The following is a 21,845-nucleotide window of genomic DNA, read 5'->3' on the forward strand; positions in this document are numbered from 1 at the left end:
CATATCAATGATCCAAACATCATCTTAGCTGGATGAACACACACCAAAGGAAAGTTGTAGACTTGTAGACGTAAAATATTCTATATTTCATTTTATACACACGTTTAAGTATCCTGAAATGGAAGAACATATAACTACTTTGGAGTTGTGTTTGTGAACATCAATATAAGCCAAGTGCGAACTCTCCTCTCAGCTCCGCTCTGGTGTCCAGCGCAGTGTCTGAGAGCAACATCTATCTCTGCAGCAGCTAAACGCTCCCCAGTGTTCACCAGTTAGTAAACAACCTTGTCTGCAGGGCTGTTTAGTGCCGAGCTGCAGCACACGCCTTCTTGAATTCAAGACAGATGAGAGAAGTGTGAGACTAAAACTGAAGAGTTGAACTCCTTTGTCTTTGCACAGTCACTTAATCCATCGTTCATGTAAAATGTTGATTATTCACCTTTTTATTATCCCTTATCCTTAACATGAGGAGCCACTTAAACATGTCCTTCAACCTTGAATCACGGTCCCATGTCCAGACTTTAACTACCCATCGTCTTTGCAGTTGCTGATCAGTTAAGTTTGTGAGTCAGAGGAAAATGGCTGCCATGTGGTCTGCATGGACAGTATGAAATGAAGCTGAAATGTTTGGTTGGTGAACTAACGGTGGAGAAGAAGAATGTTTGCAGTCAGTTTTTAATTGCATCTGAACGACTTGATAAATGGATCAATTACACAATAAATGAATAGAATGAAAGCTGTCTTGAGAGATGTTGAGCAGCTGATGCAGCTGTCGACAACAGCTTCTTCTCCTCTGTACAATCTTCACTGACTTTGTTTGAATTTGTTTTTAAACCGATGCTTTTGTTCTGGGCGAGATGGATGTTTTGCTTTTTAAATTCCATCAGGAATTTCTCTACTCTGCATGAGCCATGTAAAATACACCCATTGGAAAAACAAATAAATAAAAAGTAATACTTTTTACTTGTTAAACAAATGCAAGTCTCATTCTGTCACCACATGAGAAATGTTTCATGCTGTCTGCATCACAAAGTGCTGAGAGTTAACTGGAGCTGAAATTCAAACCCCTGCTTGGCCGGGCCTCACTGAACCACAAGAAATGTTTTGGTTCTTTCTTTCTATATAGATGGAAAATATGCACATGGACACGTCCTCAGTCAGTCTGGATTATTTTCCTCTCCTCGGGACGTCCTGCAGAGGCCTCGGAACATTTCCAGGTTCTGTGCCGCAAACAATTTTGTCTTATCGGGGGAAAAAAAAGAAGAGAACAAATAGAACCCCAGTGACAAGAGTGGTTTATTGGTTTTATCAACTGGCAGGTTTGCCAAAGCACCGTAAGAAACAAAGCAAGCGGTAACCCGCGTTAATACATTTCAATGGCAGCGAGATGCATTCAGGAGCAGTGGTATTAAAGCAAGTTAACAATTCAAAAACAAAACTTTTACAACGTGGAAGAAAAAGGGGTTTAAACACATCTCGAAAACAAATGCACAACTTGGACAGGTTTCAGACTTCGCATGCTGTGTGCTACACTTTTTACAGCTGGCTGCAATTCTCAGGGAACTGAGCCACGCACACACACACACACGCACGCACACACTCACACACAATCACACAAACACACAGAGGGGGAAGGGCAGCAGGACACACTGCAGCTATAAAGAGGGATTAGAGAAGAACACGCAGATACGCACTCACTCCCATCTGAAATGCCAGCCAGCCCCACCCTGCCGCTGCTGAGTGCACGAGCATCTAGCTGTGTGTGTGTGTGTGTTTGTGTGTGTGTGTGTGTAACCATGCAGAGGGTGGGTCGTGTTGAGGGACAAATCAGCTTTGAGTAGTTGATCTGGGACAAAGTGGCTCAGGAGATGTGATTTTTATTCCCAAACGTCCGTGAACATTAATAATCGGGGGGGTTAGGGAGCACAGGTTGGGGAGGACAGATTTACAGGGGCTCACTGTGGAAAACCAACCAGGGGACAGACAGTCAGAGGAGAGACGATAAGACAGTCAAGTACCGCTCAGTGCAAGCAACTTTAGAAAAGCCCCCCCCCCAAAAAAAAGAAAGACGTGAAGTACTTTGAATGAGAGCACTGTGAGCTGGATGAGAACATGTATCAAACCTTTAATTAAACAATGCGGCAACGCTTGAGTGACCGAACTTTGACTGAAGTGTTACTTTGAACAGGGAGAGGAGGATGGATTTCACAGACACAGTGAATCTGCCCCACAGATTTTTTACAGGCCAGCAACAGGGACTTTAGTCGTAGGAGGCCTTGGCAGTAGGAAAAGTGTGGCCTGAACCACATGATAGATGATGACAAGACTATAGTGAGGCTTCATATGACTGAAGTGCTCAGGAAATCTTCACCTCGGGGACAAGAATCCAAAACGCAAAAAACACAACAGTTTTCCTGTGGAACAAACAGGGAACTCTTTTTTCACAGTTTTTTTCTTCCTATCTTGGTCAGGAGTCATTCATTTGCACAAAAAGAAAACACAAAAACACAAAAAAAGACTTTTCAGCTGGAAAAAAAAAATCAAGTAAAAGAAGGAAACCAAGGGGCTTTGGTCCCGGTTCCAATTTGTGTCCAAGTGCTTCCAAAGAGCAGAGCAGACGGCTGCAGACTGTTAAACACAGGTGCTCTGTCAACGACAAACATGGCGCCGCAGCACGCTCTCACTTACATTAAGAAAAATAAAAACAGCCAAACTCCATAGAGTATTTACATTTTTCATTCAGTGCATAATGGAGATCTCCTCCATTTCTCTTTGTCGAATCTATACAAGTCCGTTTAGAAAACCTCTACAGCGTGAGGAGTCAGTGCCGAGGAATGCTCGTGTTTAGAATTGGTACTCAATTGGTCTTGGCATCAGAAAGTCCCCGGCCGGCACCTTCCTTATTAAGTAACAGACAGAGCCGTTTGTTTACATGCAGAGCAGTGCCGGGCCGCGAGCACCGGAAGGTCCCTGCTCATATTAAGTTTCTCGGAGGCTGAGCTGATCCCCCCCCGAGCATGTGACCGTCAGTGGCAGTGCTGGAAGCTGCGCGTACATTTAGACAGAGTTGGGTTTTTTGTGCTAAAAGGAAAACATGCGGTTTCAGGAAGGGACGGGTGGAACTTGTGAAAACAGAACGGTCTTTGTTTTGTGGGAAACTAGTACCGTTATCTGACTATGTAGCATTAGCATCTCACTGCAACAATAAAACCCAGCACTTCTTAGAGGGCATCTATAATTCTGTACGGTTACTCACATCTAAACGTTTGACCTCATCAACAAAATCGTACCTCTGTCTTTTGACCCTTTTCTGGTTAAAACAGAAAGATTAGCTTGGACAAGGGGATAGAGAAGAAGGTGGGTTAGACTATCATGGAAACTGGTCTCTAGTCTACCCACACGAGGAGTGGGAATGGTGGCTTAGGTGGAGGCGGGTGTGCGATGCAGCGCTCACTAAAATACATTGTTTTCCAGAGGAGGTTTGGATATAAAATATAAGAGAATAGAAAACAGAATCATTTGGCATTGATTGTTTACGTCAGAACACAGAAGATGAGCTGTGAAGGTCACAAAGTCTTTTCTCACTTCACTCAGTCGTGAAGTTATTTCTCGGCCATTTCACCCGTCGTGTTCTGTGCATCGGCCCCCTCGTGACCGATCAGATTTCAGACGGTCGCCGACAGAGGACACCTACTTCCGAGCGCGCTGCTTCGCCAGGCTCTTCATGAAGCAGCAGGTCACCGTGGCGATGATGACGATGCCCACGAACAAGGCGGAGGAGACGCCGACGACCAGAGGGATGAGGAGGAGGTCGGCAGCTGGGGAAACGAGAGGAGATAAGAGGGATGGGTTCAGTGATGAAAACAGACATATGTATGAAAACTGCAAAAAACTACACACACACACACACACACATTGATTACCCAGTTAATGGAGTTTGCTGCTGGATAAACTAAAAGCACAGTTATCTAGAGCAGTTTTAATTTCCAGACCTATGAACTCTATGTTGAACAGAAAATAGGTCAGCAACTAACTTTTGACCGATATATCGTTACCAGACATTTTGTACGTCCTAATATCTGTATCCGTATCCATATCAGTCGGGCTCTAATTTGTACATTATACCAACATTTTACCTAAGTTGTTTTGAGGATCATTTCCTTCAAACCACCTCCAGATGTTGAAGATTAACGTCAGTTCATTGATAAACTGAAAATGTATCTTTTATTGCTACTGGATTAAATATTTCAGATTCAATTCATCAAACTCAAGTCAAATTTTATTTATTTATTCTTTTTTTTTCTTCTTTTATCTCTTTGAGTTTTTTTAATGTGATGAATCGCCTCATTTGGGACAGAAAGCTGAATATCTTTTGGTTTAGGACTGTGACTCAGACAAAACAAGAATTTCAAGATGTCACCTTGGGCTCTGGGAAATTCTAATACGCATTTTCACTTTTTAAATATTCAATATATTATTCATGGCAAAATAAACAATTGTTAATTGCAGCATTATTGCCAAGCAAGGTTAGAACCAAAGAATCTCAACTAGTTTTCTTTCATTCATTTTAAATAGCTGCTGTTAGGAAATCACAATTTTCCTCAGGATGGGAACAAGTGAGATGAAGCTCATATCTAAATATTTAAAATCCAAAAACTAGAGGAGCAACGACCTGAAGTCCGCAGGCGAAGGATGAAGAGAAGAATCAATCTACTTAAAATGTGTAGACACCATTCAAGGTCGAGAGTAAATGCTGGGAATTTCCAGTTATATTTACTGACCGAAGGCAGATCGAACAGGGGACTGATCCCTGTTTGATCCGTCAGTTCGATCCCGGGTAGATCAGATCCAATCTTAGAGGAAGATGAAAGAGTAGCACTTGTACCATGACCCCACTCCCAATCCCCAAAACACAAATCTAATCTAAGGACACACTCACCTCTCGCGTACAGGTAAACGGTCACTGCTTTCGATTCCGCTCTGACTCCCGTGTTGTACCAGCCTCCGTGCGGGTCCTGACCCCACGCCTCGGCATGACACGCATACATGCCCTGATCCTCCATTGTTGCGGCGTGGACCCTCAGTCTGTAGCTGATGGCTGACAGGCGGTCGATGCTGATCTCGCTGCCGTTGGCGTAGATGTCCACAACACCGTCGTACATGAGAGCAGCCACCTGTGTCGGTTTCTCTACATCTGGGGGCTCTGACGAAGCAACGTCCGCGGCTGAACCCTGTCCCCGCTTGAAAACTGGTGCAGGGATTGGCCACCGCAGCCACTGGACCTGCACCTGGGCGGGACCTGTAGTCGTCACAGTGGCGTTGCAGATGAGGGTGATGGTGCTGCCTCTTTTCAGCAGCGGGCCCCGAGGAAGCTGAGCTGCAACTGAAACCAGCACATCTGCGAAAGGAAGTGGTTGATAGAGGTTAAACTACATATATGAGTCAATATAATGCGGAGAGAGAGACGGTTTACATTTTCGAGTTTTGCCAACAAAAATTCTGAGGAATCACTGCAGATTGAAGCGTTGGCGGTCTACCCTTGAGCCAAATAATCACTGGAAGAGGACAACAACTTATTAATTATTCCTTTTTCAGCAAAACCACTGTTCATAAAATACAAAGTGAAACATGTCATAACATTAATAGATTTTTTGGAGGCAGCTATGAATATTTAATTTTACAAATTAAATAGAAACTTGGAGATGGGTCAGTTTTTAAGGGGGGGTCCTGTTGCAGACTTGAGCCCAGCACATCGCAGCCAAATGGCCCAAAGCCCAGACCACCGGGGGGGGGGACACTCAGCGAATTTTTAAATCCGTCCTCAGACCAAAACAATACAGCAGCGACTGAATAGGAAATGCACTCAGCAGTGGAAAGAAAACAGCACTTAAGACGAGATCCAGTAACACAGTTTAACTTTTATCAAATACTCGTGTTAACACTCTCTTTTCCTCACTCACACACAGGCTTCATTCGTAGCAATGACAGTACAGACTGAGAACACGAGTAACGCCGCCCACCTTTGGTCTTCAGGTTGACCGTGACTCCCGCAGATCTCTGGGTGAGCGTCGCCGCCGTAGACGGGCTCGGGTTCGTCCTCCCGGCGTACACACTCACCACACACCGATACACCCCCGTGTCAGACGGCCGGGCTGAGAAAAGCTTCAGAGAGTACCTCCCCTCGGCCACCTTCTCCATGGAGCCGCCACTCGCTCTGCTGAGGTCATCGCCCCAGCTCACCACGCCGTCTGTGCTCATCCGGGCCACCTCCACCTGAACGTTAGAACACAGTCAGTGTGTGTTAGTTTCTAGTAAAAGTCTTGAAACAAATCACGTGTATTTCCATTCCCAGTCTGAGAATACTTCATATTACTGCCAGAAAAACTAGGTCGTGGCTTAGCAGACTGGTGACGTCAAGCAAACATCAGTGTCATGAAAAACTAACAGTCACTTTCTTCACGTCTTTAATGGAAAAAGCTGCTTTTTGGCAGCCTCCTATCAATTTTGTCAAAACTTTGCTTCCAGCACTTGAACGCCCCCCCCACCTGCAAATCTGTCCTCTAGATGAATAACCACACAACAATAATGTAACTGACAGAAAATATGAGGATTAATTGTGCATATGATGAATCACCCGTCCGTGACTACAATTACAAATAACACTCACTGTCAATTATTTTTCAATTAATCATAATCAGTATGAGATTTCAAGCCACTGCAAGCAGTCTTATAATGTTTCATTAGTTTGTCATTTATAGGCATGTGTTTGTATAAGATTTAATAATTACAATGAAGAAAAAAAACATTATATATATATATATACAGTGACTTGTGTTTGACGTCAAAATGTGCTGAAAACCAACATGTCAGAAGTCTCGCTGTCTTGCCAGTGTTGCATCTTGCACGATCGCTGTGGCAGTGCACACACATCCATGGCTGTTTATAAGACAAGTTCAATGTGAGTCCTAAAAGCAGTGTCAGCGTCTGGACTGCCAAAATAAAGAAGAAGAAGAAGAAGAAGAAGAAAATAGCGTAGTCACCCAGGTTTCATTTTTCAATCACTGCCAATCAGTGGTGGAGCCGATAAAAACCCACGTAGATACTGATTTATTTGTCCCGGGAGTGAATACCTATCGTATATATTCCCCATTGCAGACAAAAGCCAGATGTTAGTGGGTGTTAGTGGGTTTCTTTAAACCAGTGGAAAAGGAGCTTAAGTCTGAATACATGCGAGATGAGAAAGTACCTCAACTCCTCCGCTCCCGACGTCATCGCTGCTCACAGATCCCCTCTTCATCCACTGAACCAGCAGGCCAGAGGTCACTTCAGAGGGCAGCCCCAGCACCTCACAAGTCAGGATGAGAGGAGAACCGATCTGCTGGGTCACCTCCCCTCTGGGCGAGGACGTTACACTCAGAGACTCGGCTGGACACAGGAAGAGACAGACGGAGAGAGTAATAAGTCCAAGTACCAGAAATCTGTCTTGATGAAAAACCTCAAACCAGCACTTAGACTGTGGCAGTGAAAATGTCTCAGGAAGTGATATACAGCACTGCACCGAGCATCACTCCTGCGGTGAAGCTAGGAAGCTTCTTTAGTGCATCACATGTTTAATGGTCGGGATAAAATGGATTACCACATCAGCTGAGCCAAAATGCCTGAAACGTCACCCACTGGTTATTATAGCATGAGACAAAATGGAACTCAATGATTTAAATATTCATATTTTCCCTACATATACTGTATTTGACTTTCCATATCAGTGGTTCCTAATCTGTGGGTGAGAATCACTATAACAGGTCGCAAAATAAACCAGAGGGGTTTTTGCAATAAAATAATTAAGAGAAGTTTATAATATACTGTGTTTCTTTTCTCCAGACTTTCCTCCAAGGTATTACTAGAATGTCTGCCATCTAAAAAATATTCAAACAAAACAAAACTCTGTCTTTTGTTTGCAGTGTTCACAATTGGAATGAAGCTCAGGCTGCAATCTTCTGTTCAAACAGACCATGTCTTTCGTGCCCCTGGTCCTCTGTTGGTTCCAGGGGCGCTGCTCTGCTGATAAGAAAAAAATAAATCAGGTCAGGTATTCCCAGTCCAAAAGGCTGGGTGTGACTGGTGTAACCACTGTGCACTGTTCTTATCTGGACACGCATCTGTCAACCTGCGTCTTCTCCAGATATCCTCCTGTTGTAAGATACAGTGTGTTCTACTTGACCTTAAATACACTGTAGTTATATTAACTAAAACACCCCTGTCATATTTTTAGTAGTCTCCAGTTTCCCATAACCCAAGGCTCTATCATTTGGCAGGAACCGAGAAATAATCAAGTTGTATTAATTAAAAAAACAGTGTTATACTTTTGAATAATTACAACACAAATTATCTCCTTTCTAATCGTTCCTAATATAATTATATCAATCAAAGATTTAATATTAGATTATTTGTTTGATAAATAAAACGATTAAATCCCTGTCTTGTATTCAGAGACATTAATTAAGTATAACAGTAAAAGATGCTACTTTTTTTTAATTAGATGAAAATGTTGTTGGTATGATTAAAAGATGTGAACACTGTTGATCCATGGTGTGTGCAGAGCCTCATTTGAAACTTCTCTAAACACAGACAACTTCTCTTTCTGCACGATAATAGACACATTATTTAAACAAACAAAAGCAGACGTGTCAGACCATTGTGTGAGTCAGACAACAGAAAATACACAATGAAGCTGTGCTTGTCAGCGTCTGTGAGAAACAATGCTGATGAATCAAGTGCAGCTTCCATTTTATTACCGCAGAGAAAATGAATGACCTCAATAGCTTTTAGCTTCACTACGTAGTTACTTACTACTAATTCGTTTTTGTACCTTTCATCAGGAATAATGAATAAAACAACCTTTGGATATAATGAGTCAATCATTTCCGTCCAGTTCTTACACTTGTTCTTATCAGAGGTAGGAAATAAAGGGCGAAGCAGGGATGGTAAAACATGAATGAGCAAACAATACATGTGTGAGGTCAACTTCCCTTTCCAGTGGGTGTTTGAGGAAGGACTGTGCTGCTCTGAAAGTAATGGACACGTCTGTCCCACCAAATATAGTCATCCTCTCCGAGGCAAAGGTTGGGGGGGGGGGGAAAGATTACTTAATCCTTCAGATCTACACGAGCGCTTCAGAAATTAAACTGAGCCGAGTGTGCAGGCAACAGGCAGCTATCCAGCTGCCAGGCCGGTCTGCTATCGACCTTTCAAATCCGCCTGGATGATCAACAAGGCAGCCGAGCATTCAGCGTGTCAGTGGCGTAGCCGGGCGGCAGACAGAGCTGCAATTACCCAACCGAGAGGAAATTAATTGGTTCCTATTTTGTTGATTGATTGCTTTTTAAGCAAAACTGCCAAAAATAAAAATGAAATATCCAGATCATAAATCTGCCGCCTTTCTGCATTTCTAGTGTTTAGGACCAGAGGATAAATCACTTTATGAAAAACAACTTGAATGTCACTCAGTAGAGCTCATACCTCCACCAAGGCCCAACTGTTCCCTTATTAATCACATCTAAATTCACGAGACTCAAATTTGTATTATCTCCACCAAGATGGTCTTGTTTGTTTGTTAGTTAGCAGGATTAGGCAAAAACTACTCAACAGATTTCAATGAAATTTTGAGGATGGGGTGTGACCCAAGGAAGAACCCATTACATTTTGGTACGGATCCAAATCAGGGGACGGATCCAAGATTTCCACTTTCTTTAATACAGGGCAATTGTCAACATTTTCCTTGATCCCTCTCACAGAATAATTCATGGATATTGATGAAAAAAATAATCTGACATATTTAGGGGACTGATATTTATGGAGATCCGAATAACAATCTGGATCTAGTGAATATAAATGTGGTTCAATAAGGGGACTGTTGGCTCGTGGCGGAGGTATAAACTCTACTGAGTGCCATTCAAATTTGGATCTGCACCAGTTCATGCACTCGTAGATATTAGTTTCCTTAATATGCCTTGTTCTTTTTCATCAAGATACATGAATCTGCCCTTCTGTGTGGATTTATGCCAAATATGAGTGGTTTCTTTTTTGGCCCATGTCCCCACCTAGTTTTGTGGAAATCCCATCAGTAGTTTTTGTGTGATCCTGATGACAAATAAACAACAAAACAATGGACAAGAGTGAAGATACACCATCAGCGAAGGCAATCATTAGCAGAATAATTGATATCAAAAGAAAAACAGTGTATTTAGATGCATCGCGAACAATGAGACGTCCACCCAACCAACTGTGCAGCCAATCAGAGACTCCAACACTTACTGTATCCAAGCCGTTACATACAGACGTGTATCCAGTTACTTTATCAACTGCCTATCCAGACAGTCTGCAAACAGCTGAGTCAACGTTCAGTAAGGCTCTAAATAACACAAACATCTAGAGTTGGAGTCTGAAATGTGGAAAACGTCCAGTGTACTCAACAGCACTGAAGTCCAGGCCGACTGACGCCAGCTCCTTGGCAACGAGCGAGAAAGAATCAGGAGCCTTGAGCTGATTAGTCGAAACCAAACTTGAGATGTTTTAGTTTTATTATCCCTGACTTACTCTGTGACCACAGCTGCCGACTTTATTATACCGCATCCTCTTTCCTTACTGCGATAACATATATTACCAACCTCGTCATATTTCAATTCATGTTTTTCTTGAACAATGGCCGCGGCATCAAATAATCAGCTGTTCTGCAATGGGCTTGTTACAGTCTGACCTTGACCTAGATTGGGAAATGCTAGCACAAACAAACACTGGCACAGTTTCCATGTCACACTGACCTATTTGCTGAACAGTCAAGTTGCCAATATCCAGCGTTCTCTGTGCGATCTTCTGCCACGATCGATCGGGGTCCCGGATCCACTGCGAGGCCTCACAGAAATACGAACCGGTGTCGGCCGGCTGGACCGCTCTCATCTTCATCAGGTACACGTCCTGCCCGCCCTCTCCGTTCCTCTTCTCCAGCGTGATCTCGCCGTCGTCGTAACGCTTCTTGTACGAACGCCCGGGGACGATCCCCAGCAGGTTGTCGATGGAGATGATCTCTCTGACGGTGCTGACCTCCCCTCCTCCGGCTCCGCTACCCGGGGCCTCTGCACCGCCACGCTTCCCAAACATGATGGACAGATGTGTGAGCTGCTCGGACTGGATGCTGGATGAGCACGTCAGGGTTAACTCGGCCCCCTCCGGCACCGGCTGGCCAGTGAGTGAGCGGGTGAAGCTGATCTGGAGTGTGTCGGGGATCACTGTCGGTGTGCAAAGAAGACACACACAGACAATTACATTACATCAAGCTACTGCAGGAGCCAGATGGGAGGAAAACAAATGTGCCAATTTCTATTGCCCGTGTGCTGCATAGACATTTCTATGTTTAGAACAGTAAAGTAAATCATGAAATAACGTTGCTGAGAGAGACTCCGAGCCTTTTAGAGAGAGGATTAGCAATCTGTTATGAAGAAATCAAGCAGCAAAACCAAAGCATCTGCAGAAGGAAAATTCTGAATAGAAAAAAGGTTCGATAACGATATGGACGGTGTAAAATCCCCTAAATATTTTTGGACAGTGTGAGCAAAAGGATTTTAGTCTGAGTGAAGTTTGTGGAGGGGAAAGGGAAACAGAAAGAAGAGTACAGACTCCAGATGGTGGAGTATAAATGGGAGCCTTGAAAGAGGAATGTAGTCTTGCACCAAGTTAAACACATGGTATAATTAATCGTTGGAAAATGTCGATACAGAGCAAAGATGCTGATAAAATATTTTCATTTTACGGTAACACCCCCGACAGAACTTTTGTATGTCACAACGAAACTACGATCGTCATCTCGCTGCATTGAGAACTGGGTACGGCTTTAAAACTCTGTGATGGTGGATCGTGATTTAGAGATTACACCACTGAAGCCACAGATCTCAAATGTACAAACACAAGCAGCCGTGAACAAAAGTAAAATAAAAACCTCCTGTTACCATATTCTGAGTTCACTGCACATTATTGATTGAACTAATTGCAACCTTGCACACTAAGTATATATATTCACATTGATTAGATTCAATTATATAATTAGTATATATATTATTTTGCCTAGTTTTACTGGAGTATTTACTCATATTTTTCAAATAGTGTGTTATGTGCTTGATACCTTGCTGTAACATGAGAATTTCCCAGTTATCCATATTATTATTCCCAGAGATGAATAAAGTCTACCATCAATCCATCTACCTATCCATCCATCTGTCTTTCTATCTATAATGTGCAGTGGGAAACTGAGCATTTACTTTTAAATCTCATCAAACAATAGGTGAGAAAAGGATTTGATCCGAACAGATATTCAAATGCCAGCTTGCAATACTTAATGTGTTTCTATATTTTGTGCTGCAGACACATTTCTATCAGTACCATCAGACAAAAAAAAAGCATTTCCCATGCAAAGGACAGGAACAAGTATTTTTCAAACAGCGTCATCTTTCTTCTCTCTGTTGCAATAATAATGATAAAACAAGAAGTACCAGACAGTGGAAGGTCTGCGGTCAGGGCTTTATCCCAGTGAAACATAATTTACTGGCTGTAATCTACCACAGCCCCTCCCTCACATGTATTTTTGTCCTGCATGTCTTATTTATTGTGTGTAATGTGTGCACTGACTGCTACAGTAATCCAAATTGCCCCTCGGGGATAATAAAGATAATCCATCCATCCATGACATATGGACTACATCATTATTTTGGGGTCTTTTTGTGGGATTTGTTGACAATGACTGAAGTATAGAATATTGAAAGCCTTACTTTGAATTGAGTTATACAAATATATATATACATTATATCTTACCTTTGACAGTTACTGAGCCACTGTAGTTTCCCTGGTATGCACTGTCTGTGCTGGGTGTGTAACACTCGTATTTTCCCTGGTCTTCGGCGCGGAGCCTCTGGATCACCAGTCGGACCGCGTCCCCAGAATCCCTCTCAACCCTCACCTCCCCGTTCTTCACCCGAGCTTGGAAGGGTGCGTAGGGGAAACCCTTGTCCCTGGTGGACACCACTCCCATCTGCCTTCCACCTGCATCGTCCCTGTACAGGAACCACTCGAAGTCCTGTGTGCGCGGGCCCTCGTATCCTGATACCACACAGGGCACGGTGAGTTGGAACCCTGCAACGCGGTAGAGGGTCCCAGTGGGAAGGGTGACGTCGCGACACACAGCACACTGCAGCACTGTGGAAGAAAAATATTGAGAGAGAGACAGAGAGAGCGAGAGAGCATGAGAGACGTGACAAGGGGGAAAGTAATGGAAACAGTGTGAATGTGTGTGGGTCACCGTGTTGCCTCGCAGCACGTTTGGTACATGCACTCACCGATCAATAACCTGAGCTGATGACGGGCTAACAGAGAATCAACCCAATAAATGCAGCAACTGTGCCAAGGGCTGGGCCAGCTTCATCTGAATGATGTGCTTAATGAATGAAATACTATCGTCTCAGACGGCATCTTTACTCTCCTCTGCCAATAATACTCACTAATTAGGATTTAAAGGAACAGTTCAATAAAGATAGAACATTAGTAAGTGTGCTGGAGATACAGTAATATTTGCAGATTCCGGCTGTGTTTCAGACTGTGCATGTGATACAAATTTTGTTTGTCCAAAGATTATTATTTCCTAAGGTCTTCATTTACGGCGGTATCCAAAGCTAGTATTGGTTCATCTCTACATAAAACGCACACTAAACATACATGAATCTGAATAACTCCACAGCAGCATCTCTTTACCTAATGCAGCAACAGAGATTATAACATTCTGCCCAACTTGTGAACAGTTTCTAACTCCTGCAAATAACTGCGGCAATGGAGCAATAAAGTTAGCAGCTTTACGTTTAGACACAGATGAAACTATGTTGAGTTATACAAACTGTACTGGGGCCAAGCACATCCTGTTAAATGGAAGTCTGGTAACATGGCAGATTTTAAGTGTTCTGGTTTTGCCTCAGGTCTGAGACCAGCGAGCTTCCAGCAGGTTTGAGCTTCATTGTATTTCCCTACGTCTACTTGTCTCATTATCTGGCAACATAACCCCTACTCCCCCCCAGAATCTCTCTGAAACAGTTGTGGGCTAAGACTCCAGTTTTTCAGCAGTGAAACCCTCTTCCAAAGCCTCAGGTTCTGAAACCTCTCATGCCACTAGTTCTCTCTTTTGATACTTCCGCAAAATACTCTATCTGATACTGAGTCCGTCAAAGGTAAATGAAACCATTGTAGAAGAAAACACGACAGGAGTTTCACACATGGTTAATCATTTCCTCTTTTCAAAGAAGTCCTATCTGCGATGGCATAAAGATTACAAACATAAATGGATCTCAAGAAATATGATATGCAAATGTGATTCACTTCCACGTACTGTGTGTAATGTATGAATTTTAAGCCTGGTTATGAGTTTCTTGGAAGTTTATTCAGAGATGTGTAGTCTGTGAAAAGCTGTAACTTGTTCTCCTGGTGTTGCTCGCCACTGGATAAACTAACCATATGTTGTTGTTTAAATCAAAGAAAGACGATGCAAATAACAAGAGTTAACATTTAATTAAAAGATTAGATGCTTCAAAATAAAAGAGAAGCCCTGACCCTAACTATGGAAGTTAAATAAATAAATAAATAAATAAATAAACTAGAATGGCACTCGGTAGAATCCATTAACTGCGTTAAGGCTCAGCAGTCCCCAAATGAACATTTAAATTCACTGAATCCAGAGTTTAATTTGCATCTGCAACAAAATGCACACTCATAAATACCAGTCCTCGCAATTTGGCTGATATTTTCATCAAGATCCTGTCCCATACTACATCCTTCCACCAAGTTTTGTGGTCACATTTTGTTTGTAATACAAACAAATGGACAGGGCTAAAAACATAACCTCCTTGGCTGAGGCAATTACAAATTTGACAGTTGTTTTTTGTAGTAACCAGCCAGTGAGATGAAATATAAGAAGGTACGGTTCTCCTAAATAAACAAATTACATTTTGGCAAGCTAAAAACAATATTGCGACCAAGAAGATTTAATATTTACAATATTCTAAACAACAGTAGACATCTTTAAGCCTGGTTGGATGCTAATCTGCATGCGGGGGCGAAAACAGGAATAACCTCGTCATCTCCCAAAGCAAATGAGATGCAAGTATCTCTACGCGACAGTCAAAATACACACACACCCACTAACTGAACAAAAGGGCCACGCCCATTTACTTTAATCTACCTAAACTAGAAAAACCCGACAGGTGTGTTCTGGCACTCCTTAGCTCTGTGTGTGTGTGCGTGTTTGTCGGTCCTAAAAAACAACTGGAGCTTTCTCACAGGCCAAACCTTGTCCCGATAACAACACGCCCACAGATAATGACATGGGAGACTAGTGGGAGGCTTAAGCGGATCAAGTCCTAATTAACACTGGGCTCTGGCTGATAGGCCTGGGGGACACCACAGCTCGTCACAATGCTCAATTCTGTCTGGATTAGAAACTGGCGACAAGGAGGGGTGGGGGCCACATTTTCTTACGAGGGACCCACATAGAGGTAGACAATGCACGCCCTTATAATTCAGTCCCATGAAAGACAGTCTGTTTGGTTATTACAGAAGATTCATGTAATTATCAAAACGGTGAGCAGGGGGATTAAAAACTGTGTCAGTGAGACATGTACACATTCTCCTTCTGTTCAAACTGTCAAATTATTATCAATTATCAAAGCGCAGTACCATCTTTATTGTCTTTTGTGTGTTCTGTATTCAACCTGTAATAAAAGCACATTTTTAACTGTAAGGCACTTAGCATTGGTTTGGTTAATTATCTCCAACAAGGAGGGTCTCTTCTGCGTTTGTTTCAGGACAGCACCACACGATAAACTACTGGATGGATTAGGAGGAAACTTGCTGGAAGGATGTGGTAATGGAAGAACCCATTCAAATTTTGGTGCAGATCTGGATCAGAGGACAGATCCAGGAATTTGTTTTCCCTTCCTTTGACATTAGGATATAGGGCGTTTTTTCAACAGTTCTGTGCCCATCTGCTAAATGACCCGGATTCTGTGAATCAAAATAAATGTATTTATTAAGGGGCTGATCTTTATTCTTTTACTGTACGGTAAGAAATACTTATTTTAACTATATCCTGCCTACATTTAATGTAAACATGTATCTGATGCAATACTTATACTTGCAATATTGTGATAAAGTGGCCAATCGGCCTTGGCGTAGGAATTTCTTCTATTTTATATTCCCTCTGCGAGAACACCCTTTACAGAAAAGTCTTCTTAAGCAGGTAACTTTTTCCAACAGGTGCATGTGTTTCAAATAGTTTCAAAGGTCACTCCTTTTCAATACTCAAGATTCAAATCTTCATACAGTTCATTACTAGTTTATGGGAATCAGCTTTGGTGAGTTTACATGAAACAAAACTGAAAGCTTCTCTGACAAACTGAAACCAGGCAGAAGAGAAACAAAACATATTATTACGAGTAATAACAAATACTAAAAAACACCTGTTTCTGTATATATGTGATATACTTGACGGCGAACCCATCAGTCACTTTTTATATCTCTAGTTTTATATTTTAACTTTTATTCTTGCATTGTTTTCACTTCTTTTAAATACACGTACATTTGCTGTACCATAACTGTACAGGCTATGTCGGTCTAACGCACAACTTTGTATAGCTTCAGTTATTTATCTTTAAATCTGTATTTGCATTTGGCTTCAATACTCTGCCTCGGTTACTTGTGTCTTTCTGTACTGTCAACATCCCCATTAGCACATACTTCTGTACAATGACAGCTTTGTAGTAGTTCTGGTGGTGAGACTTTCATCTCACTGCAGTGAACTTAACCCTTGACCTATCCTGACTTTCTATTGTTCTTAGATAAGTGCTATACAAAAAAAGTTATTGTGCTCTTGTGTTTGACTGTCTCTATCTATCTATCTATCTATCTATCTAAAGTTAATAAAACCTACAGGCAACAGGATGGTGAGAGAGGCTGATGACAGCCCCGTGCATGGACCAGTAGTATCCTGCTGCACACAGACTTAACTGCTGCAGCCTGAATCATGATACATTAAAAGCTCCGTGCTGTAGGTGATCACTAAATTAATAATCCAGACTGTTGCACATGAAGAAACAATCATGCAAATGCACAGGGTCCATCATGTGACAGATGGATGTGGCTGCCTGGTGGTGTGTGCAGATCGAACAGGTTCCAGGACAACACACACACACACACACACACACACACACACACACACACACACACACACACACACACACACACACACACACACACACACACACACACACACACACACACACACACACACACACACACACACACACACACACACATTGTGCTCTCACTCACCCCAGTGTAGAAACAGGAATAATGGTGTTTTCATCGAGGCCATCGTGCTCCTCATCTCCCCCCCTCTCCCTCCTCCGCCGGTGTCCTGCTGGATTAGGTCGAGTCAGACTTCTCTCTCCGTGTTTCTCCACCGCCGATCATAGTCGAACCGACCCACCGTGCACAGCGACCGTCTGCCGGGGGAACCACGGATCATACGAGAGGAAGAGGAGGAGGAGGAGGAGGAGAAACCGTCATGTGTCACAATGTAGCAGAGAACAGAGGAGAGTTGGCGCCATCGCCGCGGAGAGAATCAGTGTTAGTGCAAGAGTGAAGATGGAGGAACCTTTGTCTCATGCGCCGGGGCATCTCCGTCAACACGCCCGCTGCTCCATCACCTTATCCCGGGTTAGGTTCAGATCAGACAACCGAGCCGTGCGGTCCGGACATGGGGCGGGTTGGCATCACAGGGGGGGATTATTAGGGGGTGTGTGTGTGTGTGTGAGGAGGAGGAGGAGGGATGGCTGGTAAGGAAAGAGGGAGGAGCGTGCATGAGGGGAACAAATAAACAGCCAACCCGGTGCCATTGGTCCAAAATAGGGACGATGGCATTTTGAACCAATGACAATGAAGTGTTGAAAAGAGAGGGGCAGGTAACATTAAACCGCACGAGGGCGCTAGAGAAAAACACATGTAGGCGAAATAAGGTGGGTTAATAATAATAATAATAATAACAGCAATAATAATTTAATAATATATATATAATCTATCTATCTATCTAATAATAATAATGATGGCTCCAGCCCCCCCATGACCCTCAAAGGATAAGTGGTATAGATAATAGATGGATGGATGGATGGATACTAATAATAATATATATGTCTATATCATTATTATTATACACTATTATGTATTTTATAAACTTTACAATATCCCCCCCATAACCCTCCAAGGATAATCGGTATAGGTAATGAATGGATGGATGGACTTTCATGATCTAGTTTGGTCTATATACAACCAGAAGGGCCCCCAGAGAGCACATATGAATGTAAGGCCCAACAGTTCCCTTACATTCCATGAAGCAGCACCAACTTTCACACACTCATAGCGCTAATGCATAAAACATTCAATATTTCTTTTAATTTTACTCACTCAAAAATGTAGAAGTAAAAAGTGGCTTAAAGGGGAAGAGTATAGTACTTCATAAATATTTAAGCTAAGTATTACCACTGGTTGCAAGTTATTTTTGTTACTTCATAAAGTGGATCAATAATACAGTGGCATCATTTTATCAACAGGCATCAGGAAGAAGAGATTCATTCCTTTTTTAGATAATGTGAGTGAAACTAACAGAGTCTCAAGCAAAGATCCTATTTTAAAATAAATATGTAAATGATCTGTAGCAGTTTCAATTTTTTTATAATTTTTTTATCACAACAGGAGGCCCAACTGTTAAACTTCCTCTTATTGGAGATATTTAAGAGGTGAAACACTCACTCATTGTTCTCACTGTACCTATTCTTATCATAAACCCTGTCTTATCTATATATCTATATCTATACCTTATATATCTCACTGTAATGTGATACTTCCATGTCACACAGTACAGACCATTACTTCTAGAGTCGCCATGGGAAATGCGTTTTCATTTTTTTTACACGTTAGATCTGCCTGTGCATGCACGGTGGGTGTGCTTGTACGTGCACTGACCCACACATCTGACACAACAGGTCTTTTTTTCAGATTTTGACACGTCCCAACAAGAGAAGCAGAGGTGGAAACGATGGGATTACTGTGCGATTGCGAATGTTGGTTCTCTGTCACGTTGTTGTGGCTCAGTAGAATAAAACAGAGCCATGGTTAATGATACCAATACTAATACTACTACAGATATTGATAATAATGGCGCTTTTCCAACTATGACAAATCAAACTATCTGCTTTGAAAAAAAGTCTATTGCTGGGTTACTTTCGTGCATGTGACCCATAGAAAATGAAGTCATTGCCACCTGCAACATGCTCAGTCACTTATCATATCAAGTCTTTTTAAACCTGGTGTCCTTTGAATGTCGAAATACTTTTTTATTTAATTCATATTGTTGTATTATACTTATTATTATTATCATCATTTACTCGTATTTGCTCATAATTAGGTGTCATGACGAGTCACTGCATTGAGTTAGGGGCTGTTCTATTCAACCACCAGGTGGCGACATTCAATTACCATAGTCAAAGCTCCACGCTTTGACATCATGTTCATGGACCCTAAATGTGCCCCCACAAAGAAAGCTTCAAAATGATGAAAATAAAAAGAGAATTCAACCAATACATTATAAATGATTGATGTATTTGTTTTCTAGTGGTGATATCTTTAGATCACAGTTAATGAAATGTGTGTGTACTGCATGTGACTATATTGATATCCAACCTTAAAACCTGAATCCTTCATACATGAGGTTTTTAGCAATAATTTCCATGAGCCGACAGTGATGTAAAACAGCGATAAAACCAAGCTGACATTTCTGTGGCCTGTAACAGCAGCGCCGCTCCACTCCCGCCTTCTCTGTCTCGATTTTATTTGCATTTCCCTCAAAGGAAGAGCAATAAATGAGTCTAATCACTTATTTAACTATTTTTCCACGCTTGCAGTGGAGTCAGGAGAAATATTAGACCATAGATAGTAAATGGAGCAACATTACAGCTGACGAGGGCAGGATATGGTTCTATATGTGGTTCTGAGTGTATGTTCATCTAGTGGACGCAGCCATTCAGATCCTTCGCCCTCTGGAGAGATTTATGCCATCAGAGCACACCTCAATAGTGGTGCCAGTTTGTCTTTAGTTTCCTTTCCTTTCCAATGGTCCTGAGCTTGTCTTTAGTTTCTCTTCCTTTCCTTTGCAGTGGTCCTCAGCTTGTCTTTAGTTTCTCTTCCTTTCCTTTGCAGTGGTCCTCAGCTTGTCTTTAGTTTCCCTTCCTTTCCTTTGCAGTGGTCCTCAGCTTGTCTTTAGTTTCCCTTCCTTTCCTTTCCAGTGGTCCTCAGCTTGTCTTTAGTTTCCTTTCCTTTCCAGTGGTTCTCAGCTTGTCTTTAGTTTCCTTTCCTTTCCTTTACAGTGGTCCTCAGCTTGTCTTTAGTTTCCTTTCCTTTCCAGTGGTCCTCAGCTTGTCTTTAGTTTCCCTTCCTTTCCTTTCCAGTGATCCTCCAGCTTGTCTTTAGTTTCCTTTCCTTTCCAGTGGTTCTCAGCTTGTCTTTAGTTTCCTTTCCTTTCCTTTACAGTGGTCCTCAGCTTGTCTTTAGTTTCCTTTCCTTTCCAGTGGTCCTCAGGTTGTCTCTAGTTTCCCTTCCTTTCCTTCCCAGTGGTCCTCAGCTTGTCTTTAGTTTCCCTTCCTTTCCTTTCCATTGGTCCTCAGCTTGTCTTTAGTTTCCTTTCCTTTCCAGTGGTCCTCAGGTTGTCTCTAGTTTCCCTTCCTTTCCTTCCCAGTGGTCCTCAGCTTGTCTTTAGTTTCCCTTCCTTTCCTTTCCATTGGTCCTCAGCTTGTCTTTAGTTTCCTTTCCTTTCCAGTGGTCCTCAGGTTGTCTCTAGTTTCCTTTCCTTTCCAGTGGTCCTCCAGCTTGTCTTTCCTTCCTTTTCCTTTCCAGTGGCCCTCCAGCCTGTCTATATAGTTTCCTTTCCTTTCCAGTGGCCCTCAGCCTGTCTGTAGTTTCCTTTCCTTTCCAGTGGTCCTACAGCCTGTCTATAGTTTCCTCACTGTTCCTTCCCAGTGGTCTTCAGCTTGTCTGTAGTTCCATTTCCTTTCCAGTGGTCTTCAGCCTGTCTATTGTTTCCTTTCCTTTCCAGTGGTCCTCCAGCCTGTCTCCGTTCCTGTCCTTTCCTTTAACTCCAGCCTGTTTCCTTTCCTTTCCTTCCCAGCTATCCAGTGGTTGTCCAGCCTGTATCCTTTCCTTTTCTTTACAATGGTACTGCAGCCCGTTTCCTATTGTTTCGTTTCCTTTGGTTTCCTTTCCTTCCCAGCTATCCAGGGTTGTCCAGCCTGTTTCCTTTCCTCCTCTCCTCGCTTTAGGCTACATGGAAACATGGATGACTTCACAGTGTGGCTTGACAGTCAGAGAGGGGAAGTCATTTAGGTATTCTGGGTTAACAAGGCGGCAGGCAGGATATGCAGACATCAGCAGGAGCCTCCACCAGCGCTGAGGGATGGCACTCGTGCAGAGTAAACTTCCTCACTCGTACGGCTTCCAATGTATTGCAGTTATTAACTGAGTTGGACAGTTGGAGAATGATGTAGCCTGAACCACATCCAGGGAAAAACACTTCTGGAAAGCTGCATTGATCTGTCTGTGTATTACTCGTGACAGGCAATCTGAAAATCTTAAGATCTTTAGGTGTGTATTCTCTAATTGGTAATGGCTAGTTAACTACGCCAAAGAGGTTATGTGTTCACGTGTGTATGTTTTTT

The 21,845-nt window shown here is 42.5% G+C and overlaps 1 protein-coding gene across 4 annotated transcripts in view; it reads right to left on the minus strand.

The window, feature by feature from the left end:
- igsf8 (immunoglobulin superfamily, member 8) overlaps nucleotides 1-17,905 on the minus strand; it is a 42,717-nt gene extending 24,812 nt beyond the window's left edge. For 2 of the 4 annotated variants that reach the window (XR_004613995.1, XR_004613994.1), the window contains exons 1-7: nucleotides 17,413-17,903; nucleotides 12,859-13,239; nucleotides 10,818-11,282; nucleotides 7,247-7,425; nucleotides 6,021-6,273; nucleotides 4,940-5,398; nucleotides 1,796-3,818 (exon numbers count right to left, since the gene is read on the minus strand). Coding sequence is in view for 2 of the 4 variants with exons in the window: in XM_034586875.1 (XP_034442766.1) it covers nucleotides 3,691-3,818; nucleotides 4,940-5,398; nucleotides 6,021-6,273; nucleotides 7,247-7,425; nucleotides 10,818-11,282; nucleotides 12,859-13,239; nucleotides 17,413-17,467 (1,920 nt within the window). In the remaining 2 variants the exon portion in view is untranslated. Of the gene's footprint in view, nucleotides 1-1,278; nucleotides 3,819-4,939; nucleotides 5,399-6,020; nucleotides 6,274-7,246; nucleotides 7,426-10,817; nucleotides 11,283-12,858; nucleotides 13,240-17,412 lie in introns of those variants that run through there. The other 2 variants (XM_034586875.1, XM_034586874.1) reach the window with 2 other exon arrangements.
- Between the last annotated feature and the right edge of the window lie 3,940 nt (nucleotides 17,906-21,845).

The sequence above is a fragment of the Hippoglossus hippoglossus genome, chromosome 5 (assembly GCF_009819705.1).
Source record: "Hippoglossus hippoglossus isolate fHipHip1 chromosome 5, fHipHip1.pri, whole genome shotgun sequence".
NCBI lineage: Eukaryota > Metazoa > Chordata > Actinopteri > Pleuronectiformes > Pleuronectidae > Hippoglossus > Hippoglossus hippoglossus.